Source organism: Microchirus variegatus (genome assembly GCF_963457635.1).
Source record: "Microchirus variegatus genome assembly, chromosome: 15".
Lineage (NCBI taxonomy): Eukaryota > Metazoa > Chordata > Actinopteri > Pleuronectiformes > Soleidae > Microchirus > Microchirus variegatus.
Window position 1 is genome coordinate 19,040,177 of NC_139816.1, and position 19,430 is coordinate 19,059,606.

Sequence of the window (19,430 nt, forward strand, 5' to 3'; positions counted from 1 at the left end):
TCACAGGTGTTTTTCAGTTTCAACCATTGTTTTACTTCTTTAAAAACCTTGAGTTCTGTCAATGTCTTGATGTCTGGTGGTAATGTATTCCACAGTTTAGTGCCTATGACTGTCCAAGTTGCTTATTATACAATTTCCACTTGTTGCACGCCTGGTTCTAATTCTACTTTTTTGTTTGTTTACCAAGTATTTCTGGAGCACGGATGTGATTTCTGTTTCTTGAGAATTGGGCAATGGTGCCATCTAACAGGTTTCTGATCCATTATTTTAAGTGCCTGTTTGAATAATGATTGTATTTGTTTCATTGTTGTTTGTTTGGCTTCGCCCCAAATGGTTCTTCAATATGACAAATGGGAGAATATCATGGCATGCATAAATTGTTGTGCTGCCTTGAGGGGTATATATTGTCTTATTAGGTGAAAGCAATTTAAGTTGGTCTTGAGAGTTCTGCACAGCTTCTTAACATGTCTATGAAGTTTAAGCTGAGAATCTAAAATAACACCTCAAAATGTGAACGCAGACACAAATATCACTGCGTCGAACGATTAAGTGATTCAAGTATAATCAGAAACGTTATGAACTCAGACACATTTTAGCCAATAAACTGTTTTAATCAGCTGTGTTTGCAGGTTTTGTTGTTTTCCTTTTGAAATACAGATACTTTGATTTGTGTTTGTTTTATTTATATTTACCCAAACTACACACAGTAAGTTATTTATGAAAGCACAAGGGAACAATATATAGAGTTTAATGTAGAGTTTATAATGATGCATGATTTGGGAAATTGAATTGTCTCAATTTTATATTGTTCATATGTTAATTCTAATGTCATTGATAATCATTAGTCACCCAATAAATTAGATGTCGGGTGTAAGTGTGGTTAATGTAGCACTGTAGTCAATTTATTTAGCCCAACATCACACACACAGTTCACCGCAATTGTGAAAATGTCAGATTGTGGTCTCATCTGAAGAATTCTGGCAACCCAAGCAAAACTAAAACCACCGGCCACTGTGGAGGTCTGGAAGAGGACAGACCACAGAGAAGTGAATCCAATAGAATTTAGAAGATTGTAGAACAATAATGAAATCATCGCAATAGTTGATCAAAGATGGGAGGGGCCTCTGGGTTGTCCCCCACAGCCTGAGGGACACACACAAAGTGTAATGCAATATATGACTGGTGATGTGTAAAAATGCAATCGTGAAGGTTTATTTGGATACAACATATCGTTTTTGTGTTAAAAGCTATTTGAAATAAAATTAAAACGGACACTTTTGCTAGAAATCAATACCTGTAGATATTTCAGCTCTTTCACACACACTTATATGGGCTCACATGGGTTTTATAAGGTAAACTAAGGTGACTGAGATCAGTAAAAGCCTCTGAAGCAGCTTGGCACTGATTTGAAGTTGAAGCTTTAGCGTAGAGGGTGGAGCTGTATGAGTGGATTTAGTGTTGCCTCTATCAGAGGCTGATCTTCACAATGTTACCCAATAATTAATTTGGCTGAAAGAGTCTGAGCCTTTATTATATTTGCGCATCTCTTTGGATTTATATTACACAGCATTCACAAGGTTGGACTTTGTCCAACATGTTGCTTTTCTACTTTTATGACTGTTCTGTTTTCACAGGAAGAAAAGCCTCCAGAAAAGAAAGATGAGAGAGAACAACCAAAGACAGAGGACAAAAAAGATGAAGCAAAGATGGAGGACAAAAAAGAAGAAGCAAAGAAAGAGGAAGAGCAAAAGCCAGGTGATTTCAATACCAACAACTCTGTAATCTGCAGATGCAGCCACATCACTTAGTTCCGTGCACATTTTTAATGCTATTGTGTTTGAATCAACTGTTGGCAGACTGTTAAATGGACCTGTGGAGATACATCATCTGTCATAGATCTTAGTGAATGATGGTGGACACTAATAAACAGTTTGTATTTTCTTTACGGAGCAAAAAGAAAATGTTACCCACAGATTTCATATACACCAGTGATGCTTCATGAATGTAGCCTTGACCTGGAGAAGAAACAGCAGATGGTGTCCAACCTTCACGGAGTCACCACAACACTCCCCACTCCTGCCTCTGGAGTTTCCAGCTCATATCCTCTCTCTTATGCCACAGCCAACAAGAGGCTCTTTCCGCCGCTTCTCCAAGCATTTTGGCAGCTGCTCACTCCTGCTTTTGTCAGCAGATTCCATGTGGATTTGCCTGGGAATCCACGTTGGCCCACTCCCACTGTGACAAGCCACATTGTCCACCCCTTCTCCCGGCCGTCCTGGGCCAGTTGAGTGTGTATGGTCTTCTCTCTCTCTGCTGCTTATTCCAAGCCATCCTCCCATGGGACTGTTAATAAAATGATTGTCTTTCCTCCTGAAGACCAAATCACATTTGGTTTCAGGGTTGTGGACAATTACTGCTTCTGGAAACTGCAGTCTTCTGCAAGGTGATGAAGGTGATGGTTCTGTTTTGGCTCTTGATGGTCAGGAGTTGTACACTGGTCTTGGCAAGAAGGAAATTGGAAAAGGTTTGTGCCTCCACAGAGCAGCCCATGTGATATCTCTCTCTTTGTCCAGGAGCCTTGAGCTCCTTGCTCTATGGGTTTTGCTCTCCTTCCTTTGTCCCATTTCTCCCTAGAGTTGGACTTTGCTCTTGCTTCTCTGTGCAAGGATTTGCAATAATGTTTCTGGTTTTAAGAGAAAACTTCTACCTGTCTGAGTGCAGTGCTGATGGTCTGTCCAGATCTGGTTGTTATTCCTGCTTCTCTAATGAGTGGATCCTGAGAGTCTGCATTTGGTGACTTTGTAATACCAAACCACCTGTGAAAGGAAAAAAAAAGAAAATGAATCACATTGATATAATTATTCAGACAATTTGCTATGACACTCAAAATGAAGCTCAACAGCTCTCCATTTATCTCGACCGTCTTATGAAATATTTCCACACACCTTGACCTAAGTGCACCTTTTGTAAATTCCATTGATTGAAAAGGCAGCTGAAAAATTAACTGTTTTCATTTACTTACAGCTCCAGCTCCTGCTGCCGCTGCACCCTCTCTTCCTGCAGCTCCCATTGATCCAGCGAATCCAGAAGGTGATGATGGGTAAGATTCATTTTGAAATGTTGTATTCTTATTAGAGATAGACCGAAATGTTTTTTTTCAGGGCCGATACTGATTTATTTTAGTAGTCAAGGAGGCCGATAACGGACATTTGGATCAGAAGTGAAAATATTGGCATAATACCAACACTTAACTTTAACATTTAAATGTCTTCAAGCATATGTTTATTAAACAGCTTTTCACATTTGCAACATGTTAAAGGTTTTTGTTTTTTTTTCAAAAAGTGCAGGAAGCTCCCACGCTCAGCGGCATGTCTTATAAAGTTAAAATAAAACTTAAACAAATAAATAGCTCCCTAAAGTTAGAAGCTGTGTAGAAATGTTGAGCCACTTGTTCAAAATGTATTTTGTTTTGAATTTCTTCTTCATTTTTAGTGAAAAAGCTCCTCCTCCTCCTCCTCCTGTCGTCTACTCCCGCTTCGCAGATGACGCACTTAGGAATGTGATCAAAACTTTGAGAGATCGGACAGCGCTGGTCAGAGAGAAAGTCACAGATCCTTACGCCACTTCTCCAGAAATCACCCCACCTGTTAGTGAGTACAGACACTGTCCAAACTGCACAGAGCACGGATGAAGCACACACTGTTATTCAAAATCACTTTCCCCTTCATCTCTAGCACCTATTCTAAAGAAGGATGACTACTTCAGACTGAAGGAGGAGGAGCGCATAGCAAAGGAAGAAGTGGATAAAAAGAAGGCAGAAGAGGCCGCTCGAAAGGCAGAGGAGAAGAAGAAGAAGGACGAGGAGAAAAGGCTGGAGGCTGAGAAGAAAGCAGAGGAGGAGAGGGTGGCGGAGGAGGCCAGGAAGAAGGCAAAGAAATTCAACTGCGCCTGCTTCGACGTCCTCCTCCATCCAGTTGAGACCATGATGGATTCAATTCTGGGAACCACCATAGATCCTTTCACAGGTGTGACGTGCGTTCAAATAAAGCACATGAAAACATAACAATGCTGAATTGTGTAATGCCCTCTGTCTCTGCAGATCGTCGCTACGTCGCCTGGTTGACTGTCGTAGCAGTGGCGTACAACTACAACATTTGGTTTTGCACTGCCCGGTTGGCGTTCCCTTACCATAATGAAACTATGAACCGCTACTGGGTGTTTTTTGATATTCTGAGTGACATGGTGAATGTTATTGACATCATCATTTGGCAGCCTCGCCTTCAGTTTGTGAAAGCCGGGGACATTGTCGTAAGTCGGAGCCTTCTGCTGCAGCATATTTCTGTTATTGACCTCTGTCTAATCTGTGACTGTTGTCGTAGTTGTTGGCTTTTAGTAGCAGCACAGTCTTTGTTTCTTTGTCAGGAATCCCCCACTAATCCCCTAGTTTAGGCACAGCTAGTGTCCACCTAAAAAACATACAGTACATTGGACATTGAGCTCAGGGAAACCATAAACTACCGAAAATGAATAAAAACAGAAGTTGCTATATTTGAAATCATACAGTCAAAATACACCCCCCCCCTCTTCTTCCGGCTTCTCCCTTTGGGTGTCGCTACAGCAAATCATCTGCCTCCATCTTGACCTATCCCTGGTGTCCTCTTCTGTTACACCAACTGTCCACAGCATCCATGATGAACCTTCTCTGTGGTCTTTCCCTCCTGCCCAGCAGCTCCATCTTGAACATCATTTGTCCAATATCATCACTGTAACTCCTCCTCTGCACATGACCAAACCTTCAATATGCTCATTTCTAATCCTGTCCAATCCTGGTCATTCCCAATGAGAATCTCAGCATCTTCAGCTCTGCCACCCCCAGCTCTGCTTCCTGTCTTGTATCACTCCAGCCTTGTAGACCTACACTTTTGCTGCTATCCTTCTGTCACCACCCTGCCTGTACTCCGTTCACTCTCTTCACCTCTCTTGTGCACTGTCCATTGCTTTGGATGGCTGACCTCCTTGCATCTTCACTGTGTCTCATGGTCATTCACACACAGGTATTCTGGCTTGCTCCTACTCACCTTCATTCCTCCTCTCTCCAGTGACCACCTGTCAAAGCTCACCTGAGATGGTCATGACTGTCTCTGATCTGATTGATATTATCCAGTGACCTATTCCAGGCAAAATAACCTGAATTTAACCAATTGTTACCAATAAATTTCAATTTTTTGTCCATGGTAAGCCAGGACAGTCGTTTATGAATATCTACTACATCAGTGGGGGATTGAGCAACGTAGAACTAATCTAGCTGCCCTGTCCTGTAGAATTTGTGTTGCGTGTATTATGTTTTTCAGCAACACTTGACCACATAGCAGCAGTACTTTGGTATAATTGACAAAATGATTCTATTACCTGCAGAAAGACAGAGGAATGACAAAGGTACACTATCGGAAGTCTCAGCGATTTAAGGTGAGAAAGTGATGACATAAAAACGAGTGGTTAAAACCTAACTTTTTGCATAGTGTGCTCACAAGTTGGTACTTCACCAACTTGTGAGTTGAGTATTTCCTTCATATGCTTGCTTATACTTGTACTGCACTACATTTCAGAGGGAAATTTTCAAATTTCAACTCTGACTTGAATGTTTTCAATTAGGAATCATAATGACAACATTAAAAAAATAAAATGTATAATCGTAGATTAGAGGCTCAAATATATTATTACTCTTAATGAAATGAATATTACTATTAATTTTGCCACCCACTCTATGACATTCTTATCATTTGTAGATCGATTTAATCAGCATCATCCCATTTGACCTGCTCTGCCTGCACTTTAAATTCTCTGCCATCTACAGACTCAACCGCTTCATAAGGGTAGGCATCAGGTTTACTTATAATCCAAATCAAAAATATGTTTTTTTTTAAATAAATATCCTTGACAAGTCTTGTCTGTGTTTTAGATTGATTCATTTTTCGAGTTCAGTGACCGGCTTGAGAGTATCATGGCCAAGGCTTACATCTGGAGGTAAGAAAATGAATTATTTGTTGTTATAAGGTTTACATTGTCCATTTTTGGATAACATACTATAGTATGATGTTTTTGACCATTTTTGGAAGACATTCTATAGTATGATGTTTTTGACCATTTTTGGACGACATACTATACTATGATGTTTTTGACCAATTATGACCACTTTTGAACAACATACTATAGTATGGCTTTTTTGACCATTTTACACGACAAACCATAGTATGACGTGTTTGACCATTTTTGGATGACATACTATAGTATAGCTTTTTTGACCATTTTGGACGACATACTATACGATGACATTTTTGACCATTTTTGGAAAACATGCTATAGTATGACTTTTTTGACAATTTTTGACCATTTTTGGACGACATACTATACTATGACATTTTTGACCATTTTTGGATAGCATGCTATAGTATGACTTTTTTGACAATTTTTGACCATTTTGGACGACATACTATACTATGACGTTTTTGACCATTTTAGGACGACATACTATACTATGAAGTTTAAGACAACAAACTATACGATGTAGTTTTTGACCATTTTTGAACGACATACTATACTATGACGTTTTTGACAGTTTTTGACCATTTTTGGACGACATACTATACTATGACGTTTTTGACCATTTTTGGACGACATACTATACTATGACGTTTTTGACCATTTTTGGACGACATACTATACTATGACGTTTTTGACCATTTTTGGACGACATACTATACTATGACGTTTTTGACCATTTTTGGACGACATACTATACTATGACGTTTTTGACCATTTTTGGACGACATACTATACTATGACGTTTTTGACCATTTTTGGACGACATACTATACTATGACGGTTTTGACCATTTTTGGACGACATACTATACTATGACGTTTTTGACCATTTTTTGACCATTTTTGGACGACATACTATATTATGACATTTTTGGCCATATTTGGACAACATACTATACTATGACGTTTTTGACCGTTTTTGGACGCCATACTATATTATGACGTTTTTTACCATTTTTGGACGACATACTATACTATGACGTTTTTGACCATTTTTGGACAACATACTATATTATGACTTTTTTGACCATTTTTGGACGACATACTATACTGTGACGTTTTTGACAGTTTTTGGACGACATACTATACTATGACGTTTTTGATCATTTTTGGACGACATACTATACCATGATGTTTTTGACCATTTTTGGATGACATACTATAGAATGACGTTTTTTACCACTTTTGGATGACATACTTAAGTATGACTTTTTTGAAAATGTTGACCATTTTTGGACGACATACTATACTATGACGTTTTTGACCATTTTTGGACGACATACTATACTATGACATTTTTGACCATTTTAGGACGACATACTATACTATGAAGTTTTAGACCATTTTGGACGACATACTATACAATGTAGTTTTTGACCATTTTTGGATGACATACCATACTATGACGTTTTTGACCATTTTTGGACGACATACTTTACTATGACGTTTTTGACCATTTTTGGACAACAAACTATACTATGACGTTTTTGACCATTTTAGGACCATTTTTGGACAACAAACTATACTATGACGTTTTTGACCATTTTTGGACAACATACTATACTATGACGTTTTTGACGACATACTATACTATGACGTTTTTGACCATTTTAGGACGACATACTATACTATGAAGTTTTAGACCATTTTGGACGACATACTATACAATGTAGTTTTTGACCATTTTTGAACGACATACTATACTATGACGTTTTTGACAGCTTTTGACCATTTTTGGACGACATACTATACTATGACGTTTTTGACCATTTTTGGACAACATACTATATTATGAAGTTTTTGACCATTTTTGGACGACATACTATACTATGACATTTTTGACCATTTTTGGACGACATACTATACTATGACGTTTTTGACCATTTTTGGACAACAAACTATACTATGACGTTTTTGACCATTTTGGGACGACATACTATACCATGATGTTTTTGACCATTTTTGGACAACATACTATACTATGACGTTTTTGACCATTTTTGGACGACATACTATACTATGACGTTTTTGACCATTTTTGGACGACATACTATACTATGACGTTTTTGACCATTTTTGGACAACAAACTATACTATGTTGTTTTTGACCATTTTTGGACGACATACTGTACTATGACGTTTTTGACCATTTTTGGACGACATACTATACCATGACATTTTTGACCATTTTGGATGACATGCTATACTATGAAGTTTTTGACCATTTTAGGACGACATACTATACTATGAAGTTTTTGACCATTTTGGACGACATACTATACTATGACGTTTTTGACCATTTTTGCACAACATACTATACTATGACGTTTTTGACCATTTTTGGACGACATACTATACTATGACGTTTTTGACCATTTTAGGACGACATACTATACTATGAAGTTTTTGACCATTTTGGACGACATACTATACAATGAAGTTTTTGACAATTTTTGAACGACATACTATACTATGACGTTTTTGACAGTTTTTGACCATTTTTGGACGACATACTATACTATGACATTTTTGACCATTTTTGGATGACATACTATACTATGAAGTTTTTGACCATTTTAGGACGACATACTATACTATGACGTTTTTGACCATTTTAGGACCATTTTTGGACGACATACTATACTATGACGTTTTTGACCATTTTTGGACGACATACTATACTATGACGTTTTTGAACATTTTTGGACGACATACTATACTATGATGTTTTTGACCATTTTAGGACGACATACTATACTATGAAGTTTTAGACCATTTTGGACGACATACTATACAATGTAGTTTTTGACCATTTTTGGATGACATACCATACTATGACGTTTTTGACCATTTTTGGACGACATACTTTACTATGACGTTTTTGACCATTTTTGGACGACATACTATACTATGACGTTTTTGACCATTTTAGGACGACATACTATACTATGAAGTTTTTGACCATTTTTGGACGACATACTATACTATGACGTTTTTGACCATTTGAGGACGACATACTATACTATGAAGTTTTAGACCATTTTGGACGACATACTATACAATGTAGTTTTTGACCATTTTTGAACGACATACTATACTATGACATTTTTGACCATTTTTGGACGACATACTATACTATGACGTTTTTGACCATTTGAGGACGACATACTATACTATGATGTTTTTGACCGTTTTTGGATGACATACTATAGAATGACGTTTTTTACCACTTTTGGATGACATACTTAAGTATGACTTTTTTTAAAATTTTGACCATTTTTGGACGACATACTATATCATGACATTTTTGACCATTTTGGACGACATGCTATACTATGAAGTTTTTGACCATTTTAGGACGACATACTATACTATGAAGTTTTTGACCATTTTGGACGACATACTATACTATGACGTTTTTGACCATTTTTGGACAACATACTATACTATGACGTTTTTGACGACATACTATACTATGACCTTTTTGACCTTTTTAGGACCACATACTATACTATGAAGTTTTAGACCATTTTGGACGACATACTATACAATGTAGTTTTTGACCATTTTTGGATGACATACCATACTATGACGTTTTTGACCATTTTTGGACGACATACTTTACTATGACGTTTTTGACCATTTTTGGACAACAAACTATACTATGACGTTTTTGACCATTTTAGGACCATTTTTGGACAACAAACTATACTATGACGTTTTTGACCATTTTTGGACAACATACTATACTATGACGTTTTTGACGACATACTATACTATGACGTTTTTGACCATTTTAGGACGACATACTATACTATGAAGTTTTAGACCATTTTGGACGACATACTATACAATGTAGTTTTTGACCATTTTTGAACGACATACTATACTATGACGTTTTTGACAGCTTTTGACCATTTTTGGACGACATACTATACTATGACGTTTTTGACCATTTTTGGACAACATACTATATTATGAAGTTTTTGACCATTTTTGGACGACATACTATACTATGACATTTTTGACCATTTTTGGACGACATACTATACTATGACGTTTTTGACCATTTTTGGACAACAAACTATACTATGACGTTTTTGACCATTTTGGGACGACATACTATACTATGACGTTTTTGACCATTTTTGGACGACATACTATACTATGACGTTTTTGATCATTTTTGGACGACATACTATACCATGATGTTTTTGACCATTTTTGGACAACATACTATACTATGACGTTTTTGACCATTTTTGGACGACATACTATACTATGACGTTTTTGACCATTTTTGGACGACATACTATACTATGACGTTTTTGACCATTTTTGGACAACAAACTATACTATGTTGTTTTTGACCATTTTTGGACGACATACTGTACTATGACGTTTTTGACCATTTTTGGACGACATACTATACCATGACATGTTTGACCATTTTGGATGACATGCTATACTATGAAGTTTTTGACCATTTTAGGACGACATACTATACTATGAAGTTTTTGACCATTTTGGACGACATACTATACTATGACGTTTTTGACCATTTTTGGACAACATACTATACTATGACGTTTTTGACCATTTTTGGACGACATACTATACTATGACGTTTTTGACCATTTTAGGACGACATACTATACTATGAAGTTTTTGACCATTTTGGACGACATACTATACAATGAAGTTTTTGACAATTTTTGAACGACATACTATACTATGACGTTTTTGACAGTTTTTGACCATTTTTGGACGACATACTATACTATGACATTTTTGACCATTTTTGGACGACATACTATACTATGAAGTTTTTGACCATTTTAGGACGACATACTATACTATGACGTTTTTGACCATTTTAGGACCATTTTTGGACGACATACTATACTATGACGTTTTTGACCATTTTTGGACGACATACTATACTATGACGTTTTTGAACATTTTTGGACGACATACTATACTATGATGTTTTTGACCATTTTAGGACGACATACTATACTATGAAGTTTTAGACCATTTTGGACGACATACTATACAATGTAGTTTTTGACCATTTTTGGATGACATACCATACTATGACGTTTTTGACCATTTTTGGACGACATACTATACTATGACGTTTTTGACCATTTTTGGACGACATACTAGACTATGACGTTTTTGACCATTTTTTGGACAACATACTATACTATGACGTTTTTGACCATTTTTGGACAACATACTATACTATGACGTTTTTGACCATTTTTGGACAACATACTATACCATGATGTTTTTGACCGTTTTTGGATGACATACTATAGAATGACGTTTTTTACCACTTTTGGATGATATACTTAAGTATGACTTTTTTTTAAATTTTGACCATTTTTGGACGACATACTATACCATGACATTTTTGACCATTTTGGACGACATGCTATACTATGACGTTTTTGACCATTTTAGGACGACATACTATACTATGAAGTTTTTGACCATTTTGGACGACATACTATACTATGACGTTTTTGACCATTTTTGGACAACATACTATACTATGACGTTTTTGACGACATACTATACTATGACGTTTTTGACCATTTTAGGACGACATACTATACTATGAAGTTTTAGACCATTTTGGACGACATACTATACAATGTAGTTATTGACCATTTTTGAACGACATACTATACTATGACGTTTTTGACAGTTTTTGACCATTTTTGGACGACATACTATACTATGACTTTTTTGACCATTTTTGGACGACATACTATACTATGACGTTTCTGACCATTTTTGGACGACATACTATACTAAGACGTTTTTGACCATTTTTGAACGACATACTATACTATGACGTTTTTGACCATTTTGGACGACATACTATACAATGAAGTTTTTGACCGTTTTTGGACGACATACTATACTATGAAGTTTTTGACCATTTTGGACGACATACTATACAATGAAGTTTTTGACCATTTTTGAACGACATACTATTCTATGACGTTTTTGACAGTTTTTGACCGTTTTTGGACGACATACTTTACTAAGACGTTTTTGACCATTTTTGAACGACATACTATACTATGACGTTTTTGACCATTTTTTGACCATTTTTGGACGACATACTATACTATGACGTTTTTGACCATTTTTGGACGACATACTATACTATGACGTTTTTGACCATTTTAGGACGACATACTATACTATGAAGTTTTTGACCATTTTTGGACGACATACTATACTATGACGTTTTTGACCATTTGAGGACGACATACTATACTATGAAGTTTTAGACCATTTTGGACGACATACTATACAATGTAGTTTTTGACCATTTTTGAACGACATACTATACTATGACATTTTTGACCATTTTTGGACGACATACTATACTATGACGTTTTTGACCATTTGAGGACGACATACTATACTATGATGTTTTTGACCGTTTTTGGATGACATACTATAGAATGACGTTTTTTACCACTTTTGGATGACATACTTAAGTATGACTTTTTTTAAAATTTTGACCATTTTTGGACGACATACTATATCATGACATTTTTGACCATTTTGGACGACATGCTATACTATGAAGTTTTTGACCATTTTAGGACGACATACTATACTATGAAGTTTTTGACCATTTTGGACGACATACTATACTATGACGTTTTTGACCATTTTTGGACAACATACTATACTATGACGTTTTTGACGACATACTATACTATGACCTTTTTGACCTTTTTAGGACCACATACTATACTATGAAGTTTTAGACCATTTTGGACGACATACTATACAATGTAGTTTTTGACCATTTTTGAACGACATACTATACTATGACGTTTTTGTCAGTTTTTGACCATTTTTGGACGACATACTATACTATGACTTTTTTGACCATTTTTGGACGACATACTATACTATGACGTTTCTGACCATTTTTGGACGACATACTGTACTAAGACGTTTTTGACCATTTTTGAACGACATACTATACTATGACGTTTTTGACCATTTTGGACGACATACTATACAATGAAGTTTTTGACCATTTTTGGACGACATACTATACTATGACGTTTCTGACCGTTTTTGGACGACATACTTTACTATGATGTTTTTGACCATTTTAGGACGACATACTATACTATGAAGTTTTAGACCATTTTTGGACGACATACTATACTATGACGTTTTTGACCATTTTTGGACAACATACTATACTATGACGTTTCTGACCGTTTTTGGACGACATACTTTACTATGATGTTTTTGACCATTTTTGGACGACATACTATACTATGACGTTTTTGACCATTTTTGGACGACATACTATACTATGACGTTTTTGACCATTTTAGGACGACATACTATACTATGAAGTTTTTGACCATTTTTGGACGACATACTATACTATGACGTTTTTGACCATTTGAGGACGACATACTATACTATGAAGTTTTAGACCATTTTGGACGACATACTATACAATGTAGTTTTTGACCATTTTTGAACGACATACTATACTATGAAGTTTTTGACCATTTTTGGACGACATACTATACTATGACGTTTTTGACCATTTTTGGACGACATACTTTACTATGACGTTTTTGACCATTTTTGGACAACATACTATACTATGACGTTTTTGACCATTTTTGGACAACATACTATACTATGACGTTTTTGACCATTTTTGGACGACATACTATACCATGATGTTTTTGACCGTTTTTGGATGACATACTATAGAATGACGTTTTTTACCACTTTTGGATGACATACTTAAGTATGACTTTTTTTTTAATTTTGACCATTTTTGGACGACATACTATATCATGACATTTTTGACCATTTTGGACGACATGCTATACTATGAAGTTTTTGACCATTTTAGGACGACATACTATACTATGAAGTTTTTGACCATTTTGGACGATATACTATGACGTTTTTGACCATTTTTGGACAACATACTATACTATGACGTTTTTGACCATTTTTGGATGACATACTATACTATGACGTTTTTGACCATTTTTGGACGACATACTATACTATGACGTTTGACCATTTTTGGACGACATACTATACTATGATGTTTTTTACCATTTTTGGACAACATACTATACTATGACGTTTTTGACAGTTTTTGACCATTTTTGGACGACATACTATACTATGACGTTTTTGACCATTTTTGGACAACATACTATACTATGACGTTTTTGACCATTTTTGAACGACATACTATACTATGACGTTTTTGACCATTTTTTGACCATTTTTGGACGACATACTATATTATGACGTTTTTGACCATTTTTGGACGACATACTATACTATGACATTTTTGACCATTTTAGGACGACATACTATACTATGAAGTTTTAGACCATTTTGGACGGCATACTATACAATGTAGTTTTTGACCATTTTTGAACGACATACTATACTATGACGTTTTTGACAGTTTTTGACCATTTTTGGACGACATACTATACTATGACGTTTTTGACCATTTTTGGACGACATACTATATAAAGACGTTTTTGACCATTTTTGAACGACATACTATACTATGACGTTTTTGACCATTTTTGGACGACATACTATACTATGACGTTTCTGACCATTTTTTGATGTCATACTATACTAAGACGTTTTTGACCATTTTTGGACGACATACTATACTATGACTTTTTTGACCATTTTTGGACGACATACTATACTATGACGTTTCTGACCATTTTTGGACGACATACTATACTAAGACGTTTTTGACCATTTTTGAACGACATACTATACTATGACGTTTTTGACCATTTTTTGACCATATTTGGATGACATACTATATTATGACGTTTTTGACCATTTTTGGACGACATACTTTACTATGACGTTTTTGACCATTTTTGGACAACATACTATACTATGACGTTTTTGACCATTTTTGGATGACATACTATACTATACTATGAAGTTTTAGACAACAAACTATGCGATGTAGTTTTTGACCATTTTTGAACGACATTCTATACTATGACGTTTTTGACAGTTTTTGACCATTTTTGGACGACATACTATACTATGACGTTTTTGACCATTTTTGAACAACATACTATACTATGACGTTTCTGACCATTTTTGGACGACATACTATATAAAGACGTTTTTGACCATTTTTGAACGACATACTATACTATGACGTTTTTGACCATTTTTGGACGACATACTATACTATGACGTTTTTGACCATTTTTGGACGACATACTATACTATGACGTTTTTGACCATTTTAGGACGACATACTATACTATGAAGTTTTAGACCATTTTGGACGACATACTATACAATGTAGTTTTTGACCATTTTTGAACGACATACTATACTATGACGTTTTTGACCATTTTTGGACGACATACTATACTATGATGTTTTTTACCATTTTTGGACAACATACTATACTATGACGTTTTTGACCATTTTTGGATGACATGCTATACTATGAAGTTTTTGACCATTTTAGGACGACATACTATACTATGAAGTTTTTGACCATTTTGGACGACATACTATACTATGACGTTTTTGACCATTTTTGGACAACATACTATACTATGACGTTTTTGACCATTTTTGGACGACATACTATACTATGACGTTTTTGACCATTTTAGGACGACATACTATACTATGAAGTTTTAGACCATTTTTGAACGACATACTATACTATGACGTTTCTGACCATTTTTGGACGACATACTATACTAAGACGTTTTTGACCATTTTTGAAAGACATACTTTACTATGAAGTTTTAGACCATTTTGGACGACATACTATACAATGTAGTTTTTGACCATTTTTGGACAACATACTATACTATGACGTTTTTGACCATTTTTGGACAACATACTATACTATGACGTTTTTGACGACATACTATACTATGACGTTTTTGACCATTTTAGGACGACATACTATAATATGAAGTTTTAGACCATTTTGGACGACATACTATACAATGTAGTTTTTGACCATTTTTGAACGAGATACTATACTATGACGTTTTTGACAGTTTTTGACCATTTTTGGACGACATACTATACTATGACGTTTTTGACCATTTTTGGATGACATGCTATACTATGAAGTTTTTGACCATTTTAGGACGACATGCTATACTATGAAGTTTTAGACCATTTTTGAACGACATACTATACTATGACGTTTTTGACCATTTTTGGACGACATACTATACTAAGACGTTTTTGACCATTTTTGAACGACATACTATACTATGAAGTTTTAGACCATTTTAGGACGACATACTATACTATGAAGTTTTAGACCATTTTTGAACGATATACTATACTATGACGTTTTTGACCATTTTTGGACGACATACTATACTAAGACGTTTTTGACCATTTTTGAACGACATACTATACTATGAAGTTTTAGACCATTTTGGACGACATACTATACAATGTTGTTTTTGACCATTTTTGGACGACATACTATACTATGACGTTTTTGACCATTTTTGGACAACATACTATACTATGACGTTTTTGACGACATACTATACTATGACGTTTTTGACCATTTTAGGACGACATACTATACTATGAAGTTTTAGACCATTTTGGACGACATACTATACAATGTAGTTTTTGACCATTTTTGAACGACATACTATACTATGACGTTTTTGACAGTTTTTGACCATTTTTGGACGACATACTATACTATGACGTTTTTGACCATTTTTGGACGACATACTATACTATGACGTTTTTGACCATTTTGGACGACATACTATACTATGACGTTTTTGACCATTTTTGGACAACATACTATACTATGACGTTTTTGACCATTTTTGGACGACATACTATACTATGACGTTTTTGACCATTTTTGGACGACATACTATACTATGATGTTTTTTACCATTTACGGACGACATACTATACTATGATGTTTTTTACCATTTTTGACCATTTTTGGACGACATACTATACAATGATGTTTTTGACCATGTTTGACCATTTTTGGACGACCTACTATACTAAGACGTTTTTAACCATTTTTGGACGACATACTATACTATGACGTTTTTGGCCATTTTTGGACGACATACTATACTATGACGTTTTTGACCATTTTTGGACGACATACTATACTATGATGTTTTTGATCATTTTTGGACGACATACTATACCATGATGTTTTTGACCATTTTTGGATGACATACTATAGAATGACGTTTTTTACCACTTTTGGATGACATACTTAAGTATGACTTTTTTGAAAATTTTGACCATTTTTGGACGACATACTATACCATGACATTTTTGACCATTTTGGATGACACGCTATACTATGAAGTTTTTGACCATTTTGGACGACATACTATGACGTTTTTGACCATTTTTGGACAACATACTATACTATGACGTTTTTGACCATTTTTGGACGACATACTATACTATGACGTTTTTGACCATTTTAGGACAACATACTATACTATGACGTTTGACCATTTTTGGACGACATACTATACTATGATGTTTTTTACCATTTTTGGACAACATACTATACTATGACGTTTTTGACAGTTTTTAACCATTTTTGGACGACATACTATACTATGACGTTTTTGACCATTTTTGGACAACATACTATACTATGACGTTTTTGACCATTTTTGAACGACATACTATACTATGACGTTTTTGACCATTTTTTGACCATTTTTGGACGACTTACTATATTATGACGTTTTTGACCATTTTTGGACGACATACTATACTATGACGTTTTTGACCATTTTAGGACGACATACTATACTATGAAGTTTTAGACCATTTTGGACGACATACTATACAATGTAGTTTTTGACCATTTTTGGACATACTATACTATGACGTTTTTGACAGTTTTTGACCATTTTTGGACGACATACTATACTATGACGTTTTTGACCATTTTTGGACGACATACTTTACTACGACGTTTTTGACCATTTTTGGACAACATATTATACTATGACGTTTTTGACCGTTTTTCGACGACATACTATACTATGACGTTTTTGACCATTTTTGGACGACATACTATACTATGACATTTCTGACCATTTTTTGATGTCATACTATACTAAGACGTTTTTGACCATTTTTGGACGACATACTATACTATGACTTTTTTGACCATTTTTGGACAACATACTATACTATGACGTTTCTGACCATTTTTGGACGACATACTATACTAAGACGTTTTTGACCATTTTTGAACGACATACTATACTATGACGTTTTTGACCATTTTTTGACCATATTTGGATGACATACTATATTATGACGTTTTTGACCATTTTTGGACGACATACTTTACTATGACGTTTTTGACCATTTTTGGACAACATACTATACTATGACGTTTTTGACCATTTTTGGACGACATACTATATAAAGACGTTTTTGACAGTTTTTGACCATTTTTGGACGACATACTATACTATGACGTTTTTGACCATTTTTGAACAACATACTATACTATGACGTTTCTGACCATTTTTGGACGACATACTATATAAAGACGTTTTTGACCATTTTTGAACGACATACTATACTATGACGTTTTTGACCATTTTTGGACGACATACTATACTATGACGTTTTTGACCATTTTTGGACGACATACTATACTATGACGTTTTTGACCATTTTAGGACGACATACTATACTATGAAGTTTTAGACCATTTTGGATGACATACTATACAATGTAGTTTTTGACCATTTTTGAACGACATACTATACTATGACGTTTTTGACCATTTTTGGACGACATACTATACTATGATGTTTTTTACCATTTTTGGACAACATACTATACTATGACGTTTTTGACAGTTTTTGACAGTTTTTGACCATTTTTGGACGACATACTATACTATGACGTTTTTGACCATTTTTGGACAACATACTATACTATGACGTTTCTGACCATTTTTGGACGACATACTATACTAAGACGTTTTTGACCATTTTTGAACGACATACTATACTATGAGGTTTTTGACCATTTTTTGACCATTTTTGGACGACATACTATACTATGACGTTTTTGACCATTTTTGGACGACATATTATACTATGACGTTTTTGACCATTTTAGGACGACATACTATACTATGAAGTTTTAGACCATTTTGGACGACATACTATACAATGTAGTTTTTGACCATTTTTGGACGACATACTATACTATGACGTTTCTGACCAT

At 35.0% G+C, this 19,430-nt stretch overlaps 1 protein-coding gene across 1 annotated transcript in view; it reads left to right on the top strand.

Moving 5' to 3' along the window:
- Window positions 1-19,430, top strand: part of cngb3.1 (cyclic nucleotide gated channel subunit beta 3, tandem duplicate 1) — a gene marked incomplete at both ends in the record, with an annotated part of 42,283 nt that overhangs the window by 12,862 nt on the left and 9,991 nt on the right. Inside the window, 11 exons of the mRNA XM_083901787.1 lie at window positions 1,635-1,755; window positions 1,990-2,283; window positions 2,377-2,443; window positions 2,635-2,782; window positions 3,025-3,100; window positions 3,420-3,650; window positions 3,735-4,025; window positions 4,100-4,308; window positions 5,416-5,466; window positions 5,787-5,873; window positions 5,960-6,024. Coding sequence (XP_083757913.1) covers window positions 1,635-1,755; window positions 1,990-2,283; window positions 2,377-2,443; window positions 2,635-2,782; window positions 3,025-3,100; window positions 3,420-3,650; window positions 3,735-4,025; window positions 4,100-4,308; window positions 5,416-5,466; window positions 5,787-5,873; window positions 5,960-6,024 — 1,640 coding nt within the window. The remainder of the gene's footprint in view (window positions 1-1,634; window positions 1,756-1,989; window positions 2,284-2,376; window positions 2,444-2,634; window positions 2,783-3,024; window positions 3,101-3,419; window positions 3,651-3,734; window positions 4,026-4,099; window positions 4,309-5,415; window positions 5,467-5,786; window positions 5,874-5,959; window positions 6,025-19,430) is intronic.